The sequence below is a fragment of the Dermacentor andersoni genome, chromosome 6 (genome assembly GCF_023375885.2).
Source record: "Dermacentor andersoni chromosome 6, qqDerAnde1_hic_scaffold, whole genome shotgun sequence".
NCBI lineage: Eukaryota > Metazoa > Arthropoda > Arachnida > Ixodida > Ixodidae > Dermacentor > Dermacentor andersoni.
In genome coordinates, this window is record NC_092819.1 from 111,738,149 (window position 1) to 111,763,717 (window position 25,569).

General features: G+C 44.1%; 2 protein-coding genes across 7 annotated transcripts in view; one reads left to right on the plus strand and one right to left on the minus strand.

Moving 5' to 3' along the window:
- The window catches only part of LOC126522288 (glycerate kinase), a 65,344-nt gene extending 49,398 nt beyond the window's left edge, over positions 1–15,946 (plus strand). For all 5 annotated transcript variants that reach the window (XM_050171013.3, XM_050171011.3, XM_050171012.3 and 2 more), the window contains 2 exons: positions 5,374–5,602; positions 13,962–15,946. In XM_050171013.3, coding sequence (XP_050026970.1) covers positions 5,374–5,602; positions 13,962–14,197 — 465 coding nt within the window. In that variant the 3' untranslated portion in view covers positions 14,198–15,946. The remainder of the gene's footprint in view (positions 1–5,373; positions 5,603–13,961) is intronic.
- Positions 15,947–21,436: 5,490 nt separating this feature from the next.
- Positions 21,437–25,569, minus strand: part of Gint3 (GDI interacting protein 3) — a 50,589-nt gene continuing 46,456 nt past the window's right edge. For both annotated transcript variants that reach the window (XM_050171006.3, XM_050171007.3), the window contains exon 8: positions 21,437–21,948. In XM_050171006.3, the coding sequence (XP_050026963.1) occupies positions 21,712–21,948 (237 nt within the window). In that variant the 3' untranslated portion in view covers positions 21,437–21,711. The remainder of the gene's footprint in view (positions 21,949–25,569) is intronic.

A 25,569-nucleotide genomic window follows, 5' to 3' on the forward strand; every position in this document is an offset into this window, starting at 1 on the left:
TGAGTAAAGTGGCCCGACCCCGTTGATGGTGTAATCAATGCTGTAATCAAAACTGGGCCAATCTAAAGGGACGGTGTAATCTGCAGTCATGTAGGTCCCATGATGGAGGTCCTTGCATCTTGCCATCGTGCTGGCCAGGCCTATATTTGCTATTCTGAACAATGCGGGGTAGAACACAGTCACTCATGCATTACCACGAAGCCAAATGACACAAGACATCTGCGATGGGAGAACATCAGCAGCTGAACCTTGTACATACTTGGACATCAAATAAAATTGCATGCATCATGCGTCCTTTTGCATAGAATTTCATTGAAATGTTTCAATAAAGCATCACTTAACGTTGATTCTAACAAGGGCATTGAATCTGCCACAGTTCTTGTTATTTTACATGGCTACTGCAGCATCAGCCTAAAAATTTTTGCAATGTTTGGATAAGTTGACAACTCTGTATTGATGAAAGTATGTTTCAGCTTTAATTATTCATTCTGTCCAAGATGTCTACTAAATAGAGCAGGCAAATCACCAGCATTGCGAAGAGTCTTTTTTAACTCCAATGTAAAATTCAGCTTGCATATCACATAAGTAAAAAAAGTAGTAACTCCATCTTTGGTGTTACTATGCACTCCTTTCACATTGTTGTGCCTTTATTCATGCAAATACTATTAATTTTCAACTCCTGAAACTTTTTTAGTGTCTATTATAGTACGGCAAAAGAGTCACCTTCAAAACTAGCTTCCATTACTTTATGGCAGCCATTGCTGGAGAGGTGCGCTGTGGACCTTGCCTATTGACATGATCTCTAATGCCCGTCATGCCGCCCTCTTGGCAGCCATAATGCCAGTGCACAGGTGCTGTTTTACACTAGCGTTGCACTGTATTACCACTATTTTACATTACCACTGCTATATTTCATCATCACCAGATGGAGCCACCACCTCAGCAATGTTGAGATTCCTCTGCTGTTGCTTTTGGCAGACGTGCTGCTTAGCCGTGACTTTTATTAATTATATTCAGTTAGTAGCCATCATGCTCACTTTTGCACAAAAGTGCAGAAAGAGGTAGCACTCTGGAAAGCTGATAAAGAAAGGGCAGGCAGGCTTCCAAGTGAAATTATGGGCTCTTGGCTGCTTGTACAAGGCTAATAATTACCTTGGCTTACAACTATGCAAGCTTATGTGACAGGTACAGGAAGCATAGGCGCCGACTACGGGGGGGCTCCAGGGCCCGAGCCCCCTCCGAAAGTTTTCAAGGGGAGGGCTGAGCCCCCCCCCGCACCTAACGTGTCATTGCCAGAGTTTTGTCACCCACATCATTTGAGGTTTCTTTTGACTTGCCTCGACCTTTTCACTTAAAATTTTGTTGTGACTAATAGCTTACTGCAACGTTGTTGGCACAGACATGCACGGATTTTAATTCATACTTTGCTTTATTTCTGCACACCCTGACAATAGGAAAATAACCGCATTAGAAGTACCAGCGGCGACTGCCTCATCCGTATTTTCTCACTTCAACATTGTTTTAAATTTCCACTGCAAACACCATGCACATACACAAGATATTTAAATATGTACACAGGACAAACTTTATTATGTCTTTAAAGAGAAGGACGTAGCCAATTAAAAATTATTTCTAAAGGTATAAATAGCCTATGCTTAGAGAATGAATATGTTGCTATATGTCCATCTTGTTTCAAATTGCTTTGTGTTCTTTTTTGACCCTGAGAAAAACCAGCATACTTCACTGACCCTTTCGGCAGAGTCTTTTATCAACGGCGTGTGAAATGCACATGAATGATATGTGTGTCAGTACTGCTTCTCTTCCCATTAAGCAATGCTAACGACTCATGAATAAAAAAATATCTTCTCATAGTTTACAACATTTATTAGGAATGGAAACGTCACTTGCATGCAGAGGTCATAAATATATATAGGATGTGCCAGTTAACTATCATGCACTTAATTTAAAAAAAAGAGCAATTGCATTACTCGAAGAAAACCTGGTGCATATTGTTTCCAGTACAGTAGAGTAGCTGCCAGTAATTTTTTCATTACTGAGATTTATTTAGGTAATTGTAATTAATGTTCTAACTGAAGACGTAATATCCTAGTTATCAAAATATCAGACATTTGTAGGCACAGCCAAAGGACATCTAACTGCGGTATTTTCAGTGATGTACTAATAACGTACAATTTTTTTCCGGTGGTAAATAAACCCCGCGAAATACGAAAAATACCAGGTGACTGCACTCCCACCCATATCAAAAGCAGCGCCCTTGAGTTAGCCCTCTGAGTTAGCCAGAACGAAATAAAGGAAATAAAGAAAAATACATAGTGATCAAGCTAGTGCCTTATCTGCCACGCCTCAGTCAAAGTAACATGTCGCATTTGGTGTTAGTTGGAAACAAACTGTGATAGCTGTTGTCTTAGCGTAGATAAAGTGGATGGATGTTTTTTTTTTTTTTTTTGCCACAATACCTATCACCACAAAAGCGAATTCACAATGTCAGTGCAAATGTTTAAAGGTGTGTTTCGTTTTGTCCCAGTCACCATGTCTTTCTGTAAAGTGCAGGAGGTAGAAATGATCCGTGCCTTGGGAGCTGCAAATGGCAACAAGAGGAAGGCTGCAACTATATATCAGTCATGGGAAGTGTGGCGGTAGACCAAGCGAGTCAACTCTCATCAGAAATGATGAAAACTTGAGACAAACTGGCAGCTTCTAGAAACAGCGATGTAAGACTCCATCTTTGAGTCCTAGCCTACGGATAGATGTTCTAGCATTTATGGCCTCAAACCCTGATGCTAGCGTGCAGGATGCGGCCGCCCAGGTACCAATTTCCAAGCCATCAGTTGGGAGGATTTTAAATGACGGCCTTTCACCTGTACCACCTTAACCAACACCAATGCTTGGAAGATAGGGACCTGTACAATCATCTAGATTTCTTTAATTGGGTCCTCACAAAAGTCTATGACTCACTGAACTTTTTGTGCAACATCATGTGCACAGATGAAGCCAATTTTCAGAGAAACACCCAGGTAAATTCGCATAACGCACACTATTGGAGTGACTACAATGCACACTCGGTCAAGAGCAATCGGCACCAGTACTAGTGGTCGTTCAATGTGGGGTGTGGAACTTACGCCGGTGCTATAATCAGTCCCACCTTCTTCGATCACACACTGACCGGACAGCGTTACGTGGATGAAATCCTTGAAGGAGTGGTGGATGAGTTTCTCAGCGAAGTCCCGCTGTCACGTCTTCCACTTCTGTGGTATCAGCAAGATGGAGCACCAGCACACAGCAGCAGCCAAGCACGAAACTGGCTGGATGCGATTTTTCATGCGCAATAGATTGGAAGGCACAGGCCTGTAAATTGGCCGGCTAGGTAACCTAACCTCTCTCCACTCTATTTATTTTTTTGGGGGTATGTGGAAGATTGTGCTTACATGATCGAGATGGATGTCAGATTAGCTCAAGACAAGGTTAACAGATGTCTGCCATAGAATTCGAGCGTCGGTCATCAAGGAAGCCACTGAAGGTGTGATAAAGCGGGCTCAGTACTTACTGCGTAGCTGCAGAAGGACACCTATTCAAACACATCCTCTAGGCAGCAGCTGGTGTTCAACAGCACTTACAAATTCATATATAATAAGGGCACACTGAAATCTGATGTATTTTTTTGTGTGTGCAGATGTCCCGATTGCCAATTCGGCTCATTTAGAAGTGGTTATTTACTTTATTGAGCACATCAATATTGCCTTTTCTCAACACATGGGTCGCTTCCTGGTCTATTTATTTTGCTTTTATTTGATGATGCCTCATTGACACTTTGATAATTAGAACAGTACTTCTCGAATTAAATAAATTGCAATTGTCGAAAAAAATTTCAGGAACGAAATAATTACTGGCAGCTTCTCCGCTGTATTGCAAACAATATCCACTAGGTTTTTTTCGAGTAACGCAACTGCTCTCTTCTTAAGAGGAAGCTTTAGCTCGGGTGCTCCTATCTAAATACATGTAAAAGGAGAATTCGTTTTTCTTGGCGACCACAACACCAAATTTGACGGGGTTTGTTGCATTTAAAAGAAAAACTTAAAATCTAGTGACTGTTGGTTCCGAATTTTCGATTTAGGTCGTCAATTTTTTATTAAAGATTGGCAAAAATCGCAAATTTTCAGAAAACGAAACTATCAAGTTTACAACTCTGTAACTCAGCAAGAATAGGCGATATCGCAATTCTGTGAATTGTACCTAATAGCACATCTAAAGCGGACAATTTTGACATATTATACATGAATCTCAAAAAATTTATTAGTATGTAATTACAACTTTTGCAGAACCCTCGTAAACAACGTAACAAACTCACGTAAGATGTAAAATGACATATAAAATTTGTCCGCTTTGAATGATCTAATGGATGCCGTTTACAGAACCGCGATATCTGTTCTTGATGCAGAGCTATTAGTTTGTAAACTTCGTGCTTCTATTTTTTTCAGACTTCTGAATTTTTGTAAATCTCTTTAACAAAATTCAAGCCTTAAATCGAAATTCCGCTTCCAACAGTCACTAGAATTTAACTTTCTCTCTCAAAAGCAACAAATTTCATTAAAATCGGTCCAGGGGTTATCTCAGAAAAACGTTTTTGCGTTTTTACATGTATTTGAATAGGCCGCGTCGGAGTTGGGCCCGAGCTAAAGCTTCCTCTTAAGTCTTGGTGCATGATAGTTGGGGCACCCTGTATAATTTGCTCAGTCGCTGAAATGAGGCCAAGCCGGATTCACTGAAAATCAGAATCAACAGCAGTCATGTGCAGGAGCGCCTATAGTCAGACTCACAGAAAAAAAAAAGGCAGAGAGAGGCTGCAGTTCTGCCGGAAAAGCAAAGCAGTATTAATGATAGTGAAGTATACAACAATTACACGAAGGTAGAATACACCATTGAGAGACGCCAGATTCTTGGTGGTGGGAGAGGACTCGGGCTCTGAAATTGAACTGTCTCTTACTATAAGGACTAATAAATTCTCATATAAGACTGTCACTTCGGTGAACAATTCTTCGAGTTCACAGGAAGTTCCTTCAAGTGCAAGAAATATATATATATACATATACACACACACGCACGGTTCGAAAAGCCCCCCCAGGAAGCGTCGCAGAGCCTACTTAACACTCGTATGGTAGCATGCACACACGTTAAATGTGCTTGTTTATACCACAAAGAATAAGTGCACAAGGAATTAAGGAGCAGCTCAAGGTTTCGCAGGTCTCTTTGCATACCTCACTCTCTGCTCTTGACCTGGTCTTGTCAGAGCATCTGATGCCAGTTAGGGTTTGGACTCTGGTGCTTGTGAGAGGAATGGCGAACAAACACATCCAGGTCCGCTACCGTGACCTGGAGCAGTTGAAAGAGTCGGCGGAACGGGCCTTCGACATGGGTCGGCCCATTTGTGTGGTGGCTGCCGGTGAGACGACAGTGAATTTGACGGGGCCGGGCAAGGGAGGTCGTTGCCAGGAGCTGGCTCTGGCAGCCGCCATCGAGCTTGACCGGCTCTTCCAACACAGCGAGTTGCAACCACAGCGCATTGAGCTCATCGTGCTCGCAGCAGGTATGTTGAGTACATTTTTGAACTCCGGGTGTATGGCACATGTTTTCCAGTGTGTATGGCACATGCTGTAGCACATGCTTTTGTTCATGTGCCATAGCACAGACTGGGTACATCGCCTTTATTGGTTTCAGTCTTGTTATGTGTACAGAACACGTGAGAGCGATACTTCAGGGAACACTAAAGAGAAAAATAATGTGAGCTGTATTAGTACATTACCCCTCTGCAATAAACAAAAAAGCTGCTCTTGCCATTCGAAGAGGTTCAGTAAGCCAGAAAATGTGCTAGAACGGAATACAGGTGGCAATGCCGCCTTAAATGGCTGTAATGGAAGGCTAAATTGATTATTTTGAAGGAAACAGCATTGAAAGTTAATTAAGCATCATAAGTGCTCTTTTATTACAGTTGAACACACTTATAATGATACAAGCTTTAACAGTAAATCACATTCTAATCAGAGGATCCTTGCCTTGTATTCTTGTAAACATGGTAAGCTTTAAACTCAGTCTACCACGCCCTTGAGAAAGGTGCTTAGTTGACTCAGAAGTGTTGAAAAAAAAAAATTTGGTTGGAGGCTAATACCCCAGTCACACGGAGCACTATAGACCATGATCGAGCCCGATCTGAATTGTAATTTTTCTATCACAGTTGGCTCTTCTGTGCAAGCTGTGAAAGGGAGCCAATTGCGGTTGGGCTTGATCACGATTGAAAGTGCACCATGTGACCAGGGTATAGCATAACCAGTAAGCAATCTAAAGCCATAGTGTACAAAGCAATGAAATAACAAAAAAGTTGACAGTCACTTTAGCGTGCACTAAAAAAGAGGATGAAAGTGAAAGCCTGTGCACTCATGAGACATTCACTAAATTACTTTGACATTTTAATTCAAATGCATTGTTACTTCCTGTTACTGGTTTTCTCCCACCAAAGGTCGTGGGTCAGAGTGCCTTAACTAATGTTGCCTTAACTAACACCAAAGGTAGTGAGTTCAACTCCCAACCTTCACAATGTAAATTGATATCCACCTTGGAGATATGGCTGGTTTGCCCATATCTTGGAGCTTGGAGCCGACTTGGATCTTGAATTTTAGTGCCATAATGCTGGACAATGGGTTTTGCGAAACATGAGCCTTCTAAGTCGCCTTTATGAGCTGGTGCTGGAAGTCCTAACCCAAATCTGCACAATGGCAGCACAGCATGGTAATGAGTAAATAACAAGAACATTGTCTTGCCCTTGTTTAGCAGAAAACAGTATAGACTTACTTGTTTTGTAACTGCATTTAGTAATCATTGAAATTAATTAATTGAAATAGTTTTTAGGCCCGAAAGACATTACAGAAGGGAGTGGTTCCCACAAAAGAAGGATGTGCTGCAATAAGCTTTACAGATGTGTGTCGTACATCGCGGTCTTGAAACTTGCAGTGCCCAGGATAGTAGCGATGGAGGAGGGCAGGCGGTTCAAATCCAGACTTGACATGAAAGGATCCTGGTAGAAATTAATTCGAGAAAACGGCACTACTACTTTTGGGCTGTGATCTGAGCCAGACAATAAGTACGATGGAAGTGATATAAGCTGCTCTTTGAGAATAGGTTAGAAATGATGAATTTTATGAAATAGGCATAATTGTGCACACTTGCGATGGAATGATAGTTCAGGTGGGTTAAGAGTGCGTTCCATGGACATAATACCAGCATAACAAGAATAATTTAACCAAATAAAATGAGAAGTATGATTTAGGACATTTTCAATCCGTTAAAGTAGTTTGATTAGGATCCCATACAGTTGAAGCATACTTAAGTTTAGACTGAGCAAGCGTTTTGTAAAGGGTTAGCTTAAGTTGACTTGGAACAGAATTGAAGTTACACCATAGGAACCGAAGTGCACAACTGGCATTGTTAATTATGCTATTAATATTGTCACGAGCTCTGTCATAACCACGGCTGCCGCGCAGACAACCAGGTATAAGAAAGAAGAGAACGACGTTGGCCAAGCTGCCTCGGGACCGTTGGAAACGCGCCTATCAACCAGATTCATCTGATTCTGCGTGAAACACCTCGTGTGTAACGTTTGGTGGAGCTGTGCAGGGTAACTAGCTCCCACGACCTACAACGGAGCAATCAGCACAAGAACTGCGCCGAAGCCGTCGCCTCGCCGGACTTCCGCCGTCGCGCTGAGTCATCACTACAGAGCAAAATACCCTCACCAGCAGTGCCTTGGCGAGCCCAGCCCCTATCCAGCACTACTGAGAGCCACGCACGTTCTCGGCAAAGGCAGAGGAAGATGTGGATGAGTGGCTAATAAACCCATTACGAAAGGGTAAGCCAATACAATAATTGGAATGCTGCCAGTCAGCTTAGGAACGTTGTTTTCTTCTTGGCCGGCACGGCGCTGGTATGGTATGACAACCACGCAGACATGCTAACTGCATGGACATGCTTCGTTGAGGAGATCAAGAAGTGTTTCGGTGACTCAGACACCAAGAGGAAACGTGCGGAATTCCCATTTGCCCAAAGAGCTCAGGTACCCGGCGAGACTTGCACTACCTAGCTATATCGAAGAAATTTTGAAACTGTGCCGAACCGTCAACCCTCAAATGACAGAGAAAGATAAAGTGGGACACGTCGTAAAAGGAATAGCGGAAGACGTGTACAACTTCCTCATTGGTAAAGAGAACTTGAACACGGTATCAGAACTGATACAGCACTGCACTACGTTCGAGGCGCTGAAGACTCGCCGAATTACACCAAAGTTTGGACGGCTGGCCAATGTAACGACCGTAGCAAGTGTTGACACGATCGAGTCCTCCGCTCCCAGACCTTTCGTCCGCCATCCGCCAGATAGTCCGCGAGGAGCTCCAGCGGTATGACGAACAGGTACGATATGCGGCGCCACGTTGCAGCTCCTCCATTTTCCCAGACACTCTTTGGGAACCCCCTTCGGCTACTTGGAACCACTCAGTGAACGTAGCGGATCTTAACGGCTCCAGAGACTAACCGCATTACATTACAACCGAACCACCACGTAATGATTCGCCCCCTCAACGTTTTGATTTACGCCAACGCAGACTTGCCGCTACGTACGACTTTCAAGGGGAAGAGCCTCGTTACCCTCAACCGATGTTTTCGGCAGAATATTTAAATCCGCATTCTGAAGTTCGCCCTTTGCCAGTGTGTTACTGCTGCGGCATGCCCGGCCATATAGCTAGGTACTGTAGCCAACGCCGAGCATCGAACTACGGATCGTCAGCGCCGACTATGCGGTCTAGCGGTCGTACACTGCGCACTCAGTGGCCAGGGGACTCCGCTTCAGGAAGCCACTTCTGAGAGGACCGATGCACCGCCCAGGAGACCTACTTTGGAGAAGAAAGAACCCGGGACCGCTACCGCTCCCCTGCCTCCGACCGTACTCTGACGCCACCACCAGCCTTCCGAGCCTCCCGATCACCATCCCCTCGGCCACGATTCACGTCACCATCGCCTCGGCGCCGTTTCGTGTCGCCCCCGCCGGGAAACTAGCCAGCGGGGCCGATGGAGGTGAGGTTGCTGGAAAATGTGCGCTGCTGACTCAACTGCCTCCAACTATTTTCATGCTCAAGAATAAGGTTCATGTACTGATTGATGGGGTCTCTACAATGGCTTTAGTTGACACGGGAGCAACTGTCTCGGTCATGAGTGTGGGGTTTAAAGGCCTTCTGGGATGCAAGGTTATGTTTCATTGGGACCAGTGCACAAGTTTCCGTGGAGTCAGTGGTGAATCATTATATCCGGTTGGTGTGTGTAACGTGGATGTGTCTTTGAGTGGGAAAGTTTTTAATGCAGAGTTTACTGTTCTTCCTTGCTCCTCGCATGACGTGATTCTGGGGATTGACTTTTTGCAATTGTGTGGTGCCAATGTTGACTGCCGGACGGGAGAACTCACTGTCAACACCAGTGTTTTGCTTGTGCTCTTTGAAGGTGCAGCTTGCCCGGAGAGTGTGTTGTGCGTGTCTAATGATACAGTTGTGCCCGCCTTATCCGCGATGCATGTTGCCGTCGCCTGTTCATCGAATAGATGGCTATCGATTCCTGCCTCCAGAACTCGTCACCACATCAACACAGGAGCCGCCCAGCCAATCCGACAAAAACCCTATCGTGTGTCCCCGTCAGAATGCAAGATAATTAGCGATCAAGTCCAAGAAATGCTATGCAAAGGCGTCATTCGAGAATCGTCTAGTCCTTGGGCAGCCCCCGTGATATTGGTGAAGAAGAAAGATGGTACGTGGCGGTTCTGCGTTGATTATCATCGCCTAAATGCCGTTACTAAGAAAGATGTATATCCGCTCCCACGAACTGACGATGCCATCGACTGTCTCTTCGCAGCATCTTACTTTTCCTCTATTCATTTACGGTCAGGTTACTGGCAAATTCCTATACACAAGGACAACAGAGAAATTTGTAACGCCCAACGGATTATTTGAGTTTAACGTGATGCCTTTTGGGTTGTGTAACGCGCCCACAATGTTCGAAAGGTTCATGAACACGATATTACGCTGCTTAAAATGGGAAGTTTGCATGGGCTACTTAGATGACGTTGTGATCTTCGGTCGTACGTTTAGTGAGCACAACAAACGTTTGGACTTGGTCTTGAACTGCTTGAAGAAAGTGGGTCTTGTGCTCAATTAAAAAAAATGCCGTTTTGGGGAACGACAAACTCTTGTGCTAGGACATCTGGTAGCTAAAGAAGGCATCCGACCAGATCCACAAAAGACTGCGACCGTAGAAGCATTTAAGGTACCCAACTCTGTCAAGCAGTTACGAAGTTTCTTGGGCTTGTGCTCCTATTTTCGCCGATTCATTCCCTGGTTTGCTGATATGGCCCATCCCCTTACATGCTTTCTTCAAAAAGGCGTTCCCTTTGAGTGGACTGCAGATTGTGACTTCGTTTCGCCAGCTCAAGTTCCTGTTGACGTCCCAACCAATTCTTCGCCACTTTGATCCTTCATCACCAACTGAGATTCACACCAATGCCAGTGGCGTAGGCATCGGTGCTGTGCTAGTTCAGCGTGTTGGCGACAGTGAGCACATGATCTCGTACGCTAGCCGATCCTTGAGCTGCTCCGAGCGCAACTACACAGTCACCGAACAAGAGTGTCTGGCGGTCATCTTCGCAGTGCAACGGTTTCGTTTGTATCCCTACAGGCACCCCCTTCACTGTGATCACAGATCATCATTCGCTATGCTGGCTTGTGAATCTGCGGGATCCCTCAGGACGACTAGCGTGCTGGGCCCTCCGTTGTACGCTAGCCGGTCCTTGAGCTGCTCCGAGCGCAACTACACAGTCACCGAACAAGGGTGTTTGGCGGTCATCTTCGCAGTGCAACGGTTTCATTCCTATCTCTACGGGCACCCCTTCACTGTGATCACAGATCATCATTCGCTATGCTGGCTTGTGAATCTGCGGGATCCTTCAGGACAACTAGCGTGCTGGGCCCTCCGTCTACAGGAATACGATTTCGTTATTTGCTACAAAAGTGGCTGGCGACATGCTGATGCTGATCGTCTCTCTCGGATGCCACTTCAAACAACTGAATGTGATGCGGACAACTTTGATGAATACATCGCTTTTGTGTCCCCGGAATTTCCAGATATGAGTACCGTCATATCCGAGCAGCACAAGGACAAGAGCTTACAACCGCTCTTCGCGGCAGCACAGAAGTCACCTGCAGGCAGTCACTTTCGCCTACGTGATGGTGGCGCGCTGTATAAGAAGAGCTACTCGACCACCAGTGCACACTACCTTTTAGTTGTCCCCAAGAACTTTCGCAACCAAGTATTATATGCCATGCACGATGACCCAACTTCCGGCCATCTTGGTTCGACACGTATGCTCTACCGGGCTCAAGAACGTTTTTACTGGCCTAAGGTGCAGAAGGATATCGAACGGTACGTCGCCAGCTGCTCTCAATGCCAGCACTACAAGCGCCCGCCACAAGCGCCACACGGCCTGCTTCAACCAGTTCTTCCTTCTAGCGTCCCCTTTGAGCAAGTTGGTATAGATCTTCTGGGCCCTTTCCCGCGATCCTCCAAGGGCAATTGTTGGGTTATCGTTTGCGTAGATCATCTGACCCGCTATTGTGAGACCGCCGCGTTGCCATCGGCCACAGCTACAGAAGTTTCTATCTTCTTGCTGGCTCACGTTATACTTTGACATGGACCTCCTCGCATATTAATCAGTGATCGTGGGCGACAGTTTACCGCGGACGTAGTTGAAGAAACCCTTCGTCAGTGTTCTTGTAGCTTCCACCATTCTACGCCCTACCGCAATCCACAAACTAATGGTTTGGTCGAGCGCACAAACAGAACGCTTTCCAACATGCTGTCCATGTATGTCGATTCAGCACACAAGAATTGGGACAGTATCTTGCCTTTCATTACCTATGCCTTCAATACCACGAGACACAAGACTACTGGTTACTCACCATTTTTCCTTCTTTATGCTTGTCCGCCGTGCTACACCCTCGACACCATATTTCCCTACTTCGCTCATGGCAACGAATCCAATGATGAGATCCTCTGTCGAGCAGAAGAAGCGCGACGCCTCGCTAGGCTACACACCCTGGCATTGCAGGACCGGTCCAAGATACACTATGACGGGCGTCACCGGAATGTTTACTTCGATTCTGGTGACCTTGTGTGGCTCTGGATGCCGTTGTGGAAGTGTGGCTTCTGCCAGAAATTTCTCACCCACTACGTCGGCCCCTACGTTATTCTGGAGCGCGTCAGCAAAGTGAACTATCGCATTGCGCGTCTCACGAGCAGTGGACGACGCTAGGCCAAGGCTGAAGTGACACACGTCGTGCGTCTGAGGCGTTACAATCCACGAGATGACTGACTCGCCCGGCGGGCTTCGTCTGCTAGCGAGGAAATGTCACGAGCTCTGTCATAACCACGGCTGCTGCGCAGACAACCAGGTGTAAGAAAGAAGAGAATGATGTTGGCCAAGCTGCCTCGGGACCGTTGGAAACGGGCCTATCAACCATATTCATCTAATTCTGTGTGAAACACCTGGTGTGTAAAAATATGTACATTCCATGAAAGGTTGTTCGTGATGCAAAGACCAAGATACTTCTACGAAATGACAGAGTCTAGTTTGGTTCTATTGAGGAAGTAAGGAAGCGAGTTAGTTGTGGCATTTGGATGACGAGATGCATGCATAGACTTATATTTGTTAGTATTAGGTCTCACGCTCCAGTTATTACACCAAGAAGAAATTCTATCATGGTCATTTTGCAGTTTAACAGAGTCATCAGGGCTAGTAATTCTGTGGTATAGCACACAGTCATCTGTGAAATGTTTAACAAAGAAACATACACTTTCTGGCAAGTTGTCAAGAAAAATAAGAAAAAGCAAAGGTCCAAGGACAGACCCTTGTAGCACCCTAGACGTTACAAGTGAAGCAGCGGAAGGAATATTGTCAGCTACTGCATGTTGTTAATGGTCTAGCGAAAAGTTTTATAATCGAAGAGACAACATTTTGGTCAAGGTTTAGTTCATCTAGATTGAGAGAGAGTGACTTGTGAGATTCGCTGTCAAAGGCCTTGGTAAAATCAAGAAATATGAATACAGTGTCAAAACCAGAATAGGCGTTAGCAAATAAATCATTGGTAAAAGATAGCTGTTGTGTTTCACAGGAAAACGTTTTCCTAAAGCCATATTGACAGGAATTAAAGAATGAGTTGGTTTCTGAGAACCCCGTGACATGTGAAAAGATGATGTGTTCAAAGATCTTGCATGGAATGCTAGTGAGATTTGACGGTGGTTTTGGATTGTACGTTACTCAATTTATGGATTGGAACGACCTGCCCCACTTTCCAGTCACTGGGCACGTCTGAGCACTGTAAGGACTGCAAGAAAAGCTTAAATAACATTATAGATGAGTAAACTTCTGTGCACTTTAAGATCTTTGAATTTATTGGGTTGGGACCAGGAGAGGAAGATATAAGATTACAAATCAGTTTGCTGACACCAACCCAATCGATCAAAATTGGATCAATTGGTTCATGATTTTGACTAGGAACAGGTGGGATTGTGCTATGGAGCATTGTTTTTTGAAATAATGAGGAGAACACGGTTAAGGCTGTGCAACACTGATCCGGAGGTACATTAATGCAACATGCAAGAGTTAATTGAAGCGATTTACTAGCGAGTTCATTAACTATACTCTAGAATTTACGGGGCTTTGTATGCAAAAGCTCTGTGGCGTAACAATTAAAAAGGCGCTCTTTGCATTGGAAATAGCTTGATTATGCAAAATTATGCAAGCCAGCTAAAGAAAAACAAAGTGTCAACAATCTTCAGGCTGATGGTGCATCTCAACAATGCAGGTACAGATGGCCAAGACGGGCCAACAGATGCGGCAGGCGCCATGGCGCACATCATGACCGTGTCCGAGGCTTCTGCTCAGGGGATCGATGCCGCGGGAGACCTGGCGCGCAACGACTCGCACCACTTCTTCCGCACCTTGAACAATGGTGCCGACCACCTCATCACGGGGCTCACCGGCACCAACGTCATGGACCTGCACATGCTGCTTCTGCGGCGAAAACCTGCCACCAGCTAGCGCCCCCTGTGTGACATTTACCAAGACTCGCCACCGGCCTGGCAACACTTGAAAGCACTGCGGCTATTGGCAGAGTGGAAGATCCGTGCAGACGTGGTGTAGTTGCGCATGTGTTGTGAGATGATGCTAGCAGCCATGAAGCCTCGATGTGCCGTTCACTAGGCACAGCTCTTTCTGAGCTGTTTGTAATTTCTTTATTTCTTCGGTGAATTAGATGCTGTCTTTTTTATCACATTACACATTACGACTCTTCTATATGCTTAGGATGCAAATGAGTACTACTAGGAGGCATCCAAGTCAATTCTGGTAGGTCATGTGGTCTGCTTAAGAGCTAACGCTGTGTGTGTAGAGTGGGAGAACATGAAAGCACAAGAATATTTCTACAACCAAGCACATCTTTGACTGCAGGCCAGACGGGGTCTCCATTCCTCTTCACTACTGTGAAATACTACTTGGAACAACTGCTATGAGCAGAGACCTTTTCCTTCAAATAATTCACATTTGTCCTGTGATATGCATCGTTTAGGCACAATGGCTACAAATCCTAATAAGATTCTTTACACGGTTGTTCAAATAATTTAATGTTAAGAGGAAGCTTTAGCTCGGGAGTTCCTACCTAAAGAAGAGAATGGAGAAATTGTTTATCTCGACAACCACTGCACCAATTGTGACGAGATTTGTTGCATTTAGAAAAAAGGAAGTTAAACCCAAGTGACTGCAAGAAGCATATTCTTTACTTATGCCATCAGTTTTTTTAGAAAAGTTATTTAAAAATTGCCAAGTTTCAGAAAACACAACTGTTTTGTTTATAACTCTAACTCAAATGTGGAAAATGATATCACAATTATTCAATCTGAACCTAATAATACACGTAAACCAGGCAAACTTGGTACTTAATATACCACTCTGAAATATACCACTAATTTCTAAATAGGACTCTTGCAGGACCCTTATAAGCATTGCAACAATTTCATGTAAGCTGTACATTCAATGTTAAATATGTTAGTGCACTGTAGATGCACTAACAAATGGAGTTTACAGAACTGCGATATTTGTTTTTGATACAGAGCTACCGGTTTGTAAACTTAGTGCTTGAATTTTTAATCAATTTCTGGGAATTCTTATTGAAAATTTCAGGCCTTAAGTTAAACTTCCTATCATCGTTATAATTTGACCTTCTCTCTCAAATGCAACAAATTTCATTCAAATCGGTCTAGCAGTTTAAGGAGAACAACACTTCTATCTTTCGCATGTGCCAAAGAATTGGGGCGGTATAATGTCTTATGCGATTTTTGAACTATCAGGATTGTTGAAGCCTTTGTTTTGCATGGCAGTCACTTATGGCCAGATAAAGGTGCACCCACTTTCATGGGGGGGGGGGCACGCAGGCTTTGGCAGTCATATCCTGTGCGGTATGGATACATGGCTACAACGCTGCACATGACGGGCATCGGACATCAACTAGCTTTGTTTCACCAATTGATGCTTACATGCATGAAAGGCACACTCGCATGTAAGCATATTGTTTGCGAGCATCGGTGAAGTAAAACTGGCTGATGTCCAGCGCCCGTCCCATGCAGTTCGTATTAGTCTTCCCTAGTGGTGCAGTCATGTATCATAATGGCAATAACTAACTAGCCCAGCTTTGAACTTTGGTAGGGACTTTGTTAAGGAGTGGCTATGGACTAATTTTGACCAGCAAAGCACGGTACATGAGCATTTTTTATTAAAATAGTAATTATATGGACAGTTTGGGTGCACGAGCTGTTGCAGACACTGTCCTGCTGTCCTGGGTGCGACAGTGCATCCGTGGCTTTGTGTGCTCAGTGGCTTTGTGTGCTCAGTGCTGGGGCTGTGGCATGGTGAAGGTGAAGGAGGCGACGGCACAGAATGTTTGCTCTGGGACAAACGTGCGTGCTCCCACTGCCGGCGCTAGTCACACCAGCATTAGTACTCGCAGATGGACTCTGTTCTTCGGGCACACAACACCACATGTGTTCAGTGGGTGGATGTTTACCGCAATTCGTACTGCCCCCTAAATTGTGCCTTACTTCATGAACTTTTCTAGTACCTTGCTATCATTGTCGTTGCTTTGCCCTTCAGGGGAAACTGCAAATTTTCGCATTCAGCTTTAATCAGGATGTGGCCGGGACTTGTACCCATACATTGAGCTCAGTAGAATGACAAAACTGCTGCGCCACTACAATGGGTATTCCAGATGGCAAAGGGCACATCCTTAAAGCCATACTAGCAGCGAAAAGACACACACAAAAACGCAATGCTGTGCCTATGCTTTGGTGTTCTTCGTGCTGTTGGTATATGTTCATAACATGTCCGACGAGCCCAATTTGTCAAGCTTTTGGGCCATTTATTGGCTAGCTAGTTGGCGAGATCTGCAGTGAATCTTTAGCTGATGATGACAACGGTCAGTGACATTAGTGAGTTGGCACAGATAGCATTAGCACAGGCATGCAGAAAGCATTTGCTGCGTTGCAATTTCCCACAATAAAGTGGGGGTTTCCCTTCTCGCTTGACTTCAAATCAAATCAAATCAATCTTTATTTTCCAGTACAAGAAACAAAAATTGGATGGTCATTTTGGTCTAAAAGCTACGAGAGTAGCTTGACGGGGCCCAAAAGACCTTACATGGCAACATCACCTTGGCACACAATCAAACACTGTAGTAGACATATACATATATGTGAGGCAATAAACATAATAGTCATGAGTGCATTATAAATAACTATGTCATAGTGCACCATAGTAATGACAGCAAAATGCATATATGCAGGAGAAAAAGAAAAGAAAAAAAATACAATGGAAACGGAAAGTTATCACTGAAATAACATATCATAACTGAACAAAATATTGTCTGAGTTGCTTCCTCTTGTAACCTGCAATATCTACATATTTGTTGAGAATAAACGGTAAGTTGCAGGCTAGCGATTGGTGTTTGCAACAGTATGTACGGAAATGTGGACTAATCCATTTGTCAGATTTCCTTGTGTTTATCTTAGGCTGACGGTGTTCTAAGCATGCTAGACATTCAATGAAGTTCTTTACTAATGTCTCAGAAAATTGCATCACATATAATAAACAGTATGTGTAAAGGTGATCTACTCTCGCAATATTAAACAATTTATATGCATCTCTAGTCGTACACAAAGGTTCCAGGTTTCCGATATGATGAATAATTTTTTTCAGCAATATCAAAAGTCTGTTTATGTTGGCTTTAGTTGTCGTGCACCAGACCAATGCACAGTAGTTTAGGAGTGAATTGAAAAGGGCATAATATATCTGTAGTTTGGCGGAGGCTGGTGGCATGCCGCGACAACGGCATAGTACTCCTGTCACGGAGGATAGTTTTTTACATAGATAGCTTACATGTGTATCCCAAGTTAAAGTAGATGAAAAATGAACACCAAGAGTTTTGTAACTGTCAACAATCCCTTTTTCTCGAGCCTCAAAAATAATCTTATGGTTTAATGTTGCCTTCTTGTTTTTCGCATGAAATATTATAGCCTTTGTCTTTGTTGCATTAATCTTAAGTTGATTTTCCTTAGACCATATAGATAGCTTCTTTAGTAGATCGTTACATTGTGATGATAACTGGTTTATATCAGATCCTTCCATTAAAATGGTGCTGTCATCTGCATATATAATAAATTTTGCCCTTCTGTCTAAATCTACAATATCATTAATATAGATGTTAAACAAAAGTGGTCCCAGCAAACTCCCTTGCGGTACCCCAAATTTATTGCGTAAGAGGATTGAGGTTTCGCCATTTACTGTAGCCATTTACTGAGATATGATTGTAATAAATTTAAAGAATTACCACATATACCATAAGACTGCAATTTGCCAAGTAGTGTAGAATGATCAAGGCAGTCAAATGCCTTGCTAAAATCCACAAATAGAGTAAGTGTAAACATGTTCTCTTCTGGCATGATTCCGGATATGTCACCAACAGCGTAGAGAATCTAACTGTTGACACATTATCAAATATTATCCATGGAGAACCCTTTGTTCCACAGTAATCTGCAATATTCTGCTGCTTTCCAGTGCTAAAAAGATAGAACAGCTCACTAGCATCAAGATTCACGACGTCACTGTTATGTTGCCTTCACCACCAATCGCACGTACATAATCACTGCTACCGTTCCAGTCACCTTCTTTTTACCTTTACAAGTAAAGGACAATAGCATACCATGCTGGCTGTCACAGTACCTTTCCTACTACATTACCTCTCTATACAAGTTTTGCAGAAACAAGACTTTGCTTTGGAAGACGGCATGGCACTACTGCCAAGCATATTTTTTTTTTTTTTTCAAAGCTTAAAAAGAGCCTTGGGCACTACAGGGTCAAGAAACCTTTTATTGTTCAGACCTATGCCTTATAAAAAAATATTCATGCACTCTTTATCACCTCAGAGATCAGGGTGTCTGCCAAGTTGACATTTCCAAACTCCCTGAGTTTGCACGGTTTTCCCCGAGTGCCATTGTAAAATTCCCTGAGTGACGCAGAACTTTGTTTTATGTCATGACTGCCCGACACCATGTCGCCTGATGCTGTCACTTTCTAGTAAGCATGCTAAAAATTAAATAAAGACGACTTAATCCAGTTTGAACAGTAAGGAGTAGCGTTTATAATATTAAAAAAGAAATCAGAACGGAAGGATTAGTAAAGTGCACATTGAATAAAATATCTTTGAAAAAAAAGGTAAAACTTATTACAAATCGAGTAGAACATTTTCAAATACGAATAAAAAGGAGATGCAAACAGAAACAAACATTTTCGAATATGAGCTATTTCCATTAACTGATAGCAAGCTCATTAATATGATGCCTGAACTTTGTCACAAGTGAGATTCTCTCTCAATAGCTGGTAAGTCAACCTCAACTGTCCTGACATTCAGCCCGCGCACGACATCTCAGTGTAGCATTTCTCTGCTTTAAAGAGTTTATTTTGGTTTGGATGAGGGTCACCTGCATCTTGGTGTCAGGCAATACTTCGCTTTTTGAGCTCAAGATCCTTCAAAGAAGAGGCGGCACAGTTCCTTTCCCTATCATTCCTCAATGCGACGGTCCTTTCTGTTCTCGTCCTCGTTCCGCTGCGCGTTTTAATAATCCATTTGAATCATTTGAACCATTTGAATCATCCTCTTCGTCAGTTGTACAGCCAAAGTCTGATTTTTTGGACTCCCTGTGGGCCGCGAAAATGTAAGTAAAACATATTACTCTTTTACTGCCCTTAAGGACTCAGTCGCCACAGGCACATCCGAAGACGCCTGCCAGTACACTTATTAGACATATCGGTGCTCGTACTGTGTATAATTAAGGAATACATACTGCGTCCCGTGACAATTGCCCCTTCCCACGCTTATGCTTCACCGCAATACTTTCGCGTATGCTTCACCGCGTAACAGTACTGCATTGAGGCTAGGCTGACTTTCAGAAACCGGCATTATGTAACGCACCGTGCTTTCCGAGCTTCGAAGCCAATCGCGAGGACTACAAAGGGCGAATCAGTGGCATTGCTGACAACGGCAAATTCTTTCGATGAAAAAAAAAAGAAAGACACAGCGCCGAACGGCAAGAAGCTTAATAGCGAACGTCGAAGCAGTTAGGCCTAGCGTTTGCCGCGGTGATGGCTACGGGTGCCAGCGGATCTGCGTACGAAAGCACTGTTTCGAGGTGGCGAGGTAATCAAAACGACGGCGGTGGTGGCTTTGATTAATGCCGTTTCGGACTTGCGGTCACGGCAAGAAAGTAAATCGGACGGCGAAGGGTTCTTGCCTCCGAAATTTCAGACGTAGTGGTGCCGCAAGGCCGTGCGAATGATCGGGCGTCAAAGACGATTCATTACGATCCCTCTCTGTTACTCGAGCCAGCATTACCGCGACTTCGTTCCATTATTTAAAATTACAGCTAATTCTTCCTGATAGAAGCATAAATTCCCCGAGTATTTCCAGGCTATTCATATCCCCGAGAATTCTCGGTTTTCCCGGTTGGTAGACACTCTGGAGATGCAATATGACAGATTTTAGGGATTCTATCATTCAACGATGTTCCATCAGACATTTCACATTGAACGAAACTCCTTGTGCTGCTCTGAAGTCTCGCCTTAAGAGGGTTTAGCTCAGGTGCTTCTATTTAAATATATGTAAAAAGAGAATTCGTTTTTCTCGGCAACCACAGCACCAAATTTGACGAGGTTTGTCGCATTTAAAAGAAAAACTTAAAATCTAGTAACTGTTAGTTCCGAATTTTTGATTTAGGTCGTCAACTTTCTTATTGAAAATGAGCAAAAATCGTACATTTTCAGAAAGCGAAACTATGAAGTTCACAACTCTAACTCAGCAATGAGAAATGATATCACAGTTATGCGAGTACCATCTAATAGTACATATAAAGCGGACAAAACTGATATGTTACACATGAATTTAGTAGTATGGAAATACAGCTTTTGCAGAACCCTTGTACGCAATGGAATGAATTCATATACGATATAAATTGGCACATTGAACTTGCCCGCTTTTAAAGCTCTAATGGACGCCGTTTACAGAACTGCGATATCCGCTCTTGATGCAGAGCTATTAGTTTGTAAACTTCGTGCCTATATTTTTTTCGAACTTTCGGAAATTCTTTTAACAAAATTCAGGCCCTAAACAGAAATTCCACTTCCAACAGTCATTAAAATTTACCTTTCTCTCTCAAATGCAACTAATGTCATTAAAATTGGTCCAGGGATTATCTCGGAAAAGCGCTTTTGCGTTTACACGTACTTGAATAGGCCGTGTCAGAATTGGGCCCAAGCTAAAGCTTCCTCGTAATGCCAGTCCCTGTTTGCCCTGACCCTCTTCCTTTCTGCCACATACCTCTCCCACTAATGTTCAATGATAGCCCACATCCAGCATCCTTGAGCGATCCACATGATGCTGTCGCATTAAAATTTGAAGTGAGTAGTAATGTGGCGACGGTGGTGTGCACATCACTTTTGCTATTTTCATGCCACTTTACTCGCTGAAAATGTGCGTAGCTTCAATTAATTTCACAAGAGGTGGGCTAATGTAGATCTAAATTAAACTGCATGCATTTCGAAAGCATAGCATGCTTAGCAAATGCACAACTGCCACTTTTCTTAGGCATGTTGCATATTATTAAAAAAAAAATGAAGCAGTGTTCAAAGTGAGCAAACTGCAGTGCAAGCACTGCTCTGCCAACTGAAAAAGAGTCAGTCTCGTTGTGAAACAAGCATGCTTTATTCTTTTCATGAACAGTTTGTCAGTTTCCATTGCACACAGTGGAACTTTCAACACCACAGCTATAAAGCAGCAAAAAAAAAAAGGGAACAGAGAAAAGGGGGAGGACATTTGATGTCCTCACAGGAAGTTCCACACAATGCAGCCTCATTTCCTAGTCTCATAAATTTCATTTTCTTTATACAACACTGGAATACAATTTTTGTTTGCTCAGACAATTGAGCGAGCATCCGTGGTGTGTAGACTGCACTTGCTAGACCGGCTGCACCATAGCCCTCAGCTCGGGCAGGAGGTCGGGTGGCTTCGACTGGCCCCACGATGCGGTCAGCACAACAGCTGGGACGAGTTTCAACTCAAGCAGGGTGGCCTTGGGGTCGTCCAATGCATGGCCGGTTGGCCCCGTGAGCATGCACTCGCTCCTGGCTTCTTCCATGCTGTTCAGGAGGAACTCCCGCACGGCAGCCAAGGGTTCGTGCACGGAAAATGTCCCCTGCAGCCACCCCCCACAACAACAACCAGTGGAGGGCTGTTAAAGAAGACTGTTGAGAAATTTCAAGCTGAACAAAATGTCCTATCCAGGCACTGTTTCTACATCCTGTATGTGGCAGGATTAGGCCTTGAGAGGAAGCTTTAGCTCGGGTGCTCCTATATAAATACATGTAAAAGGAGAATTCATTTTTCTTGGCAACCACTGCACCAAATTTGACGAGGTTTGTTGCATTTAAAAGAAAAACTTAAAATCTAGTGACTGTTGGTTTCAAATTTTTGATTTAGGTCGTCAGTTTTTATTAAAAATTGATAAAAATCATTTTAGAATATGAAACTATTAAGTTTACAACTCTAACTCAGCAATGAAAAATGATACCACAATTCTGTGAATTGCATCTAACAGTACATCTAAAGCAGACAAAATTTAAATGTTACACATGAATCTAAAAAAAAACATTGTAATATGGAAATACAGCTTTTGCAGAACCCTTGTAAACAACATAACAAGTTCACATAATATATAAATTGACATATCGAATTTGTCCGCTTTCAATGATCTAATGGATCCCGTTTACAGAACCGCGATATCTGTTCTTGATGCAGAGCTATTAATTTGTAAACTTTGTGCTTATAATTTTTTTCAAACTTGCAATTTTTAAAAATCTTTTTAACAACATTCAGGTCCTAAATCGAAATTCCGCTTCCAACAGGCATTAGAATTTACCTTCCTCTTTCAACTGCACCAAATTTCATTAAAATCAGTCCAGGGATTATCTCGGAAAAACGTTCTTGCGTTTTACATGTATTTGAATAGGCTGCATTGGAGTTGGACCGGAGCTAAAGTTCCTCTTAATAGGAAGCTTTAGGTCGGGCCCAACTCAGATGCAGCCTGTACAAATAAGGTGTGAGCAAATACCAAAATTTTCGAATACGAATCAAATATAGAGCAATAATATGCACATGCATTTATTAACAAGTTGGGGTAATTTGTTATGTTGGAACACTGCAATTGCATTGTCAATGTTAAAAAACCATACTAGTAAGCTGTTATACTAAAAAATTGTGTATTAGGCTCATCTTAACTTGGACAATTTCGTAACTCCCACTAACTGTCCTGGCCAGCCTGTGCTTTGTTATACTGCATCAAATACCCGTAAATTCGACGGAATTTGATGCCCTGCCTGTCGTCACTCATCGCACTTTGTGTCAAGCAATAAGCTCAAAATTAGAAGTGACGGTGCAGAAAAATAAAAGGCTGAGGCTTAACTCTTGTAAACCTAGTCATCACGAGTAAAAGGTCTGTTTGGTTTGATTTTGCAAAGACTATGCACACAGTGTCTCATTAAAATTAGGCCACAGTCTTTCACACATGCTACACATGCTGCCGAACGGGTTGTCCATGAAGCTGCGATAACACCTGGCCACCGCAGTTGAGCTTGCCGCCAGCCAAAGCGTGTGGTTTGTTAAACGTTCATTGTGGATGCCGCTGCTTGTATCCACGGCTTCGTCTCCTTCTCCTTGTTGTTGTTCGTGTTACTGAACGACGGTGGCGGCTGCAGTAGCTTCGATTTTGGCACGCTTCCACGCTTGGTAAGCTTCTCTATAACGTGCTAATCTGGCCTCCCTTTGCTTCGGTGTTTCAGCAGGCAACTTTGCCTTTGCTTGAGATTTTGCAGCCTGCCGTCTAGCTATAGCTACTGGATGATTGGATTCAGCCTGTTGCTTGCACTGAAGCACACACACAGACGGCCCAGCCGGCACGCCATCCATGGCGAGACTGAGCAACCAAGCACCGGCGAAGCAGCCGTTAAACCCTCACCTAGTCACGTGGTGCTGCAGCGGTGAGGCTCCTACCAAGTGCAGCTGCGATGCCTCTCTGCAGCGGATCATGCGGTGTGACGTCACACCTGCCATACTTGCACTCAGGCGGCTCAAGGTTTTCACAATGACTTTGTTAGACATGGCGAATGAGAGGCTGACTTTCCTGTAGAGTTCAGACGTTTTGCGGCTAAGTGTGCTTTACAGGTGAAATTTCGCTAGTAGCACACAATTATCACCAAGTTCAGCACAAAATCACCCTAATATTGTTCCATCAGATTGAAACAAATGCTAAGAACAGTGTTTGCTCCTGCATAGCCAGCAATATATTCGATTTGATTCGAATATTCGTATCCAATAGAGTATTCGAACATTTTGGAATATGTATTTTTCGAATTGAATACTATTATTAATACATGCATATTGCGTGTTTCTAGTGGACGATGCACGCGGGAGCCCCGACGAAGACGACGAATGCTCTCTGGCTGTTGGCTGAACTGGCCAGCACTGCAATTATCCTTTGCAAATATACTTTGTAAATAGTCTCCAGTTCTTAATCCTTCGTTCGTGAAACATTTTGGTAAAGGGTGCCGTTCCCCGTCCTCGCCACGGAGCTCCGCAGCGGCCGCACCATTCTAATTTCTGCCATGGCTGCCGGTGACAACACCTTGCCTGCTTCTACTCCTGCAACCCCGCCAACAATGTGCGTTACGGTTACCAATCCCCTCAATCCTGGCATATTCTCCGGCCAAGATAATGTTGACGTTGAGGACTGGCTCAGCCTGTATAAGCGTGTCAGCCAAAACAACCGCTGGGACCCTACCATTATGTGAGCGAATGTCCTATTCTACTTAGGCGGAACTCCTCGTGTCTGGTTCCGGACACACGAGGACGAGATCTCTAGCCGAGATGGTTTCAAGGAGAAGCTCAGTGACCTCTTTGGAAATCCCACTGGCAGGCAGATGGCTGCTAGAAAAGAGCTTGCTACCCGAGTTCAGTCTTCTACCGAATCATATGTCTCGTACTACATACAAGATGTGCTCGGTCTTTGCCACAAAGTCGACAACAAAATGGCCGAGGTTGACAAAGTTGGCCACATACTCAAAGGGATCACTGACGACGCATTTAACTTGTTGGTCTTCAAAAATGTGTCCACCATCGACGTCATCGTCAAAAAATGCTGCCGCTTTGAGCTCGCCAAAAGCCACCGCATCATTCAACAGTTCTCTCGGCTCCCTAACACGGCTGCAACATCGTCTTGCGTCGACCCTACCACTTCACCTCCCTTAAATGAGCACGTCACACGTAGCGTTCGCCGCGAGCTCAAGGCTACAAGTCCTGCACCGTTCTATCCCCGCCCACTTGACCCCACCATTGACCAACCAGCCCCAGCAATCTCTCTCATTCAGGCAGTTGTGCGGCAAGAATTTGCAAACCTTGGTTTTTCTGCCGCCTGCTCCGTCTCCCGACCCGATGCCCGACCAGTGCCGACAGCTACACCTCGCAGTGATCTGTATTCCCCTCCCAGATACCGCAACCCTACTGAGCGGAGAACTGCGGACGACAAGCCCATCTGCTTCCGTTGCCTCCGCATTGGCCACGTCGCTCGCCACTGCCACACCTCTTGGACATCGCCGTATTTGAGCTCCTTTTTCCCATCTCCTCGCCCATATGCCAACCCGCGCTGTTACTTGCCTCACCGTATGCCTCCTACCTCAGACGTATTCGTTGATGACAGTCATCCTGCTCGCTCGCCGTCACCTTTGCGCCATTGGTCCCCGTCGCCCCAGCCGCGCCGTTATTC